Source organism: Sinocyclocheilus rhinocerous, unplaced genomic scaffold (assembly GCF_001515625.1).
Source record: "Sinocyclocheilus rhinocerous isolate Xijiao unplaced genomic scaffold, SAMN03320098_v1.1 scaffold2338, whole genome shotgun sequence".
Taxonomy (NCBI): Eukaryota; Metazoa; Chordata; class Actinopteri; order Cypriniformes; family Cyprinidae; genus Sinocyclocheilus; species Sinocyclocheilus rhinocerous.
In genome coordinates this window covers 36,181-42,099 of record NW_015644013.1, presented here as the reverse complement: position 1 = coordinate 42,099, position 5,919 = coordinate 36,181, and the positions used below count along the sequence as shown (strand labels likewise).

Sequence of the window (5,919 nt, the reverse complement as noted above, 5' to 3'; positions counted from 1 at the left end):
ACGCAATGCTGCATAAAAGCCAGACTTAAGTTATGTCTGTTCTGACCTCACGTATCACAGTATACAGTCGTAACTGCGGTGTAAATGCATTTATGCCGCCTCTGAGCAGCTTTGAGAAAGACACCTAAATGCTGCTTCAGAATTGAATCAGTAACTCTGTATTGTTTTCAAGTGAATTATCAAGTCACATTTACATGAGAAGAAACTTACCATAATAATATGAAGACTTGAGACTTATGGACAAGCATTTTGTCTTGTTCCAATAACAGATTTGTTTTCACTTGCTTTAAGCCTAAATATCTCTAAATGTGTCATTTCTTATTTTTATTTTTTAGATTTTTCTTATTTTTATTTATATAATATCTTTAATTTTTTATTTCTTATTTTTTATTTATTTATTAGATATTTTATCCGATCTTTTTATACGTTTAGATTACATGCGCCGTCATTAAGCTTTAAAAACTCTAATAATTAAATAAATGTAATCCATTTTTTTCGTGATGCCTAAATTTAGTTGTGGCATTTAAAATGATGTGTTTTTATTTATTTATTATTTTATTTTATTTTACAAAATAGTATGGTTATGAAAAATAAAATTACAAAAAAAATAAAATAATTACCATCTTATTTGTATTAATCAGAATTTGAATATTGGTGCAGCTCATGGTTTTGTCCAAACATATAATGCAGTGATTGAGAGCTGAAGAAATAAAGGCTCCTCAGAAGATGTGAGATGTTCTGGAGGCTTGTGAAGATCATTCCTCCGCTGAGGAACAGTGAAAGTAAAGCTTCTGGAAACAAACGCTCCTCAAAAGATCCTGAGGATCAGATTTGAGACTCTAAAACATGATTGATGGAGAATCAAGTAAAGCTGAGCTGCTTCAGTCCAGTAAGTGTTCATCTGGAGATATTACTGCAGTTATTCTGACCTTTACTTGATCAAAATCAGTCAAGATTTGACACGAGAAGCTGAAGCTGAAGCTAGACGTTTATACAATTACACTAAAAGAGCTTTGACTGGATAAAACACTCTAAACTATCAGACGACAGAAGAGTTTGTTTAACAGCAAAGTCTGATCATGTTGATCATTTAGAGCCTTAGAAATTCACATTTCAAATATGATTCAGTAGCTTTATAGAGTTAAATCATGTCATCAGACTGTAGGAATCAGTGCATGTCATTTATTAATGTGATTCATGCAAATTCACAAGAGTAAGACCAGCCGTCTCATTATCAATATCAATTTACCAACAATCAGATGTGAATTCACGACGCAGTCTGTGTGAGTGACGGATGAGGGCCGTCTGCAGTGCTCTTCATCTCTCTCCTGTAGATGTGTGTGTAATATAGTGATCAGCACAGATGAGCGTTAATGCCTCAGTGTGGTTTGTGTCTGTGGAAACTAACGATCGATCTTTCATCTCCTCCCGAAGGCTGTATATCCAGGTACTCGGCTGGAAGCGTCTATTTCTACCCTTCATACCACAAGCAGCACAGCCCGCCTCAGACAGAGCGTCTCCAGAAGGATCTCAAGAGATACCTGACGCGCAAGATCGGCTTCGAGGCTGTCATGAGGATCCGCTGCACTAAAGGTGTGTTGAATGCAGAGGTCGCGTTAACCCAAAATTTTCCATTTACGGAATTTTTTTTTGCAGTAATGAAAGAATCTGAAGGCTGTTCGTCACTGACAGATTACACTGAGGGAGATCTATTGTAATTTATAACTGTAGTTCCCAGCCCTGTCCAGTTGGTGGCAGCAGAGCACAGGATCATCAGCTCCAGAACAAACATAAAACGGTCACCAGTCTTTTGCTATACGTGTGATTACGCTCAGTCGAGTATCCACTAGTGAAGCGAAAGAGACGATCAGTTCACTGCCGCTTCGCTGGATCTGAGGCACTACAGCGATCTATCACGCCACAGTATTTATTGCTTGAATTTCCTAATAAAATGGACAGAATTTGAAATCTGAGACTTTATCATATCAAAAGTAATAAAGCACAGAGCTTAGCCTATCGTGATTTATTGGATGGGAGGCGCACTATATGTACGGTTCATTCATCACTCAGTGGCCTCTGCTGTCACTGCGGTGTGTGTTGAACATGAAAAGTGACGCAGTCTCTGTTTATCTGTTCTCATCATAAATAAAAAAAAATGCATAAGCATATATGCTCGTCCTGTAGGCTCATTATTAAAAGTTAAAATGTGAACAAAACTACAAGCAGTTAAATGTGTTGTTATAAATAAAGTATGAAAATTAAAATGACGGATAATAATGGATTATGACGTAATGTTTACGACCCTGTGTGTCAGAATAACGGTCGCTGCTAGAGTCTGGTGGAGTGTGATGTGTGTGTGTGTGCTGTGCTCCGCAGGTCTGTCCATACACACCTTCCACGGGAACTTCTTCGTGCGCTCCACAGATCTGCTGTCTCTGGCCAACGTGAACCCCGACGCCGGCTTCGCCGTGCAGATGAGCATCGAGGAGAACCTGCTGGACCTGCAGACTGTGTCCTTCCAGGCCGCGCTGCTCTACACCTCCAGCAAAGGTGCGCGCCGCTCCTCAGGTCAGCTGACTGCTGTCATGTGACGCTCACGGTGCTCCTCTGTGCTGTTACAGGAGAGCGGCGGATCCGTGTGCACACGCTGTGTTTGCCCGTGGTCACTTCTCTGTCGGACATCTTCGCTGGAGCCGATGTCCAGGCCATCACGGCTCTTCTGGCCAGCATGGGTACGGCTGCAGCTCTGCGCTGTGATGATTTCTGCTAACAGACCTTCAGGAGGACACACTTAAAGGCCCAAAAACCTTCCTCATCGCACGACGCAACCTCATACAGAACCAACAACGAATTAAGGACACACACACACAGATAGATTATCAATAATATATAATAAACTATCAAGAAATATGATATGAAAAAATACAGTATAATGTAATAAACTAGCAATTGTAAATAAAATAAAATAAAGTAAATTATAAATATATTATAAAATATAATGAACTATAAAGAAATATAATATGAAAAAAATAGAATTTAATAAACTAGCAATAAACAAATAAAATGGAAAGTAAAATATAAATTATAATACAAGAAATTCAAGAAATATGTGAATAAAATAGAATAAATCTAGTAAACTATTAATAAACATGTAAATAAAATAGAAAATAGAACAAAAGTATAATATAATTAACTTCCAAGAAGTACGATGTGAATAAAATAGAGTATAAATATAATAAATTAGCTGTAACTGTGACGCTCACGGTGCTCCTCTGTGCTGTTACAGGAGAGCGGCGGATCCGTGTGCACACGCTGTGTTTGCCCGTGGTCACTTCTCTGTCGGACATCTTCGCTGGAGCCGATGTCCAGGCCATCACGGCTCTTCTGGCCAGCATGGGTACGGCTGCAGCTCTGCGCTGTGATGATTTCTGCTAACAGACCTTCAGGAGGACACACTTAAAGGCCCAAAAACCTTCCTCATCGCACGACGCAACCTCATACAGAACCAACAACGAATTAAGGACACACACACACAGATAGATTATCAATAATATATAATAAACTATCAAGAAATATGATATGAAAAAATACAGTATAATGTAATAAACTAGCAATTGTAAATAAAATAAAGTAAATTATAAATATATTATAAAATATAATGAACTATCAAGAAATATAATATGAAAAAAATTGAATTTAATAAACTAGCAATAAACAAATAAAATGGAAAGTAAAATATAAATTATAATACAATAAATTCAAGAAATGTGAATAAAGTAGAATAAATCTAGTAAACTATTAATAAACATGTAAATAAAATAGAAAATAGAACAAAAGTATAATATAATTAACTTCCAAGAAGTACGATGTGAATAAAATAGAGTATAAATATAATAAATTAGCTGTAACAAGAATAAAATGAAAAGTAGATTATAAAATACAGAACATAAAATTGAAAATAATAGAATAAATATGTAAAATTGAATAAACTATTTTATTATAATAAAATAGAAATAATATAATAAACATGGTGTTAAAAATGGAAATCAAATATAACATCATAAACTATTAATAAACAGTCTCGATAAAATGGGAAATGGAACATAAATAATATAATAAATTCAATAAACGTTATGCGAATACAACAGAAAATAGAAAGGAGAAAAGAATAGAGCAAAGATTTTTATAAAGAATTATGAATACGGATCATTCTGTCCTCTTGAGTTTCTTTCTTCTGCAGATGCCAGAGATATTTAGAAGAATATAGAAGGCATTCATATAGAATTGAACTCAGATGAATATCAGATATTGATTGATGCTTATCCACTCTGAACTGTTTTATAATATCAGTTTGGCGGCTTCTTTGGAGTCGAGTGTTTCGTAATGTGAAGCCGTCAGACTCGGCGCTCATGTTCCAGATCTCAGGAGTAGCAGAGGTTTCTACATTCTGACATGAAGCGTTGTAACGGAGTGTTTGATGTGTGTTTGTTCTGATGTGTGTTTGTTCTGATGTGTGTTTGTTCTGATGTGTGTTTGTGGTTCAGCCGTGGATCGCTGTGTGACGGCGAGTCTGAGTGACGCTCGTGACTCTCTGATCAACGCTGCGATCGACACGCTGGCGTCCTACCGCTCCTCAGTGCTGACCGTCCCTCAGCCTGGCCTGCTGACCCCCGCCTGCCTGCGCCTGCTGCCGCTCTACATCCTGGCCCTGCTCAAACACGTATGTCACACACTCCCACACACGCACACTCCTCACTACTCGCTCACACACACGCACACTCCTCTGCCAAACCCGGCTTTCGTTCCCAAAGTCAGTGATTCTGCTTATAACTGCTCTGCTTTGGAGTTGCGTGCTTTTTACCCTCCTCCTTTTTCTTCATCGGAGGAGAGGAAATTGCACACTTTGTGTCCTGTACGAGCGTTACGCTATTATGTAAACAGGACATGATCGTTGAGGAAGAATGATCAGTTATTCGTTTCATGGGCCACTCGTTGTAAGGGTAAACCAATCTCCTCGCAGCGCCTCTCTCACTGGATGGTGGAGGCGATTGAATTAAGCCTATATATCTATGGGTCTTCATTCCCCAGAGCGCTCGAGCTCATTCTTCACGAGGTCTTGCTACCTCATGGGCTTTGTTCAATGGGATTTCGGTGGGAGATATTTGTGCGGCGGCAAGTTGGTCTTCCCAGCTTACATTTATCAGATTTTACCGCCTTGATGTCATGGCGCCTTCATTGGCTCATGCAGTTGTTAAAGGGGTCATATGATGCTGCTAAAAAGAACATTATTTGGGGTAATGAAATTTTTTTTATGCGGTTTAAGGTTAAAAAAACACATTATTTTCCACATACTGTACATTATTGTTTCTCCTCTATGCCCCGCCTTTCTGAAACGCCTCGATTTTTACAAAGCTCATCGGTCTGAAAAGCAAGGTGTGCTGTGATTGGCCAGCTATCCAGTGCGTTGTGATTGGCCGAATACCTCAAGCGTGAGACGGAAATGTTACGCCCCTCCCCATATTGTGATGATGCCCTGTCCGGCCGGAGCGACGATTCAAAAACATGAAAACCCATTATAAACGAGGCATTCATTGGATCCAGTGGGGACATAATTACTGATTATAATGACTTATACTGTCATTTTACGCGTTGCGTTGCATTGCGTAAACATAAAACCATGTCTGCATTTGTGATCGGAGAAATGACAAACAACAAGCCCTACTCTACACTGACCAAAAAACTCGCTTTAAATATAAAAAAAATAAAATATAAAAACTCTTTAAATATAAAAAACGTACTTACAGGCTGTGAGTCAGCATTATTTGTCAGCATCATAGACTGTGGTCAGCATGCGCGCCGAAGGGGAAACAGGGGAACTGAATTCACCGGAACACCGGCATTGTAGGCTACTCTCCCAGG

The 5,919-nt window shown here is 38.6% G+C and overlaps 1 protein-coding gene across 1 annotated transcript in view; it reads left to right on the top strand.

The window, feature by feature from the left end:
• Window positions 1-5,919, top strand: part of LOC107757847 (protein transport protein Sec24A-like) — a 31,968-nt gene that overhangs the window by 10,440 nt on the left and 15,609 nt on the right. The window contains exons 13-16 of the mRNA XM_016575443.1: window positions 1,383-1,593; window positions 2,377-2,550; window positions 2,622-2,732; window positions 4,545-4,720. Coding sequence (XP_016430929.1) covers window positions 1,383-1,593; window positions 2,377-2,550; window positions 2,622-2,732; window positions 4,545-4,720 — 672 coding nt within the window. The remainder of the gene's footprint in view (window positions 1-1,382; window positions 1,594-2,376; window positions 2,551-2,621; window positions 2,733-4,544; window positions 4,721-5,919) is intronic.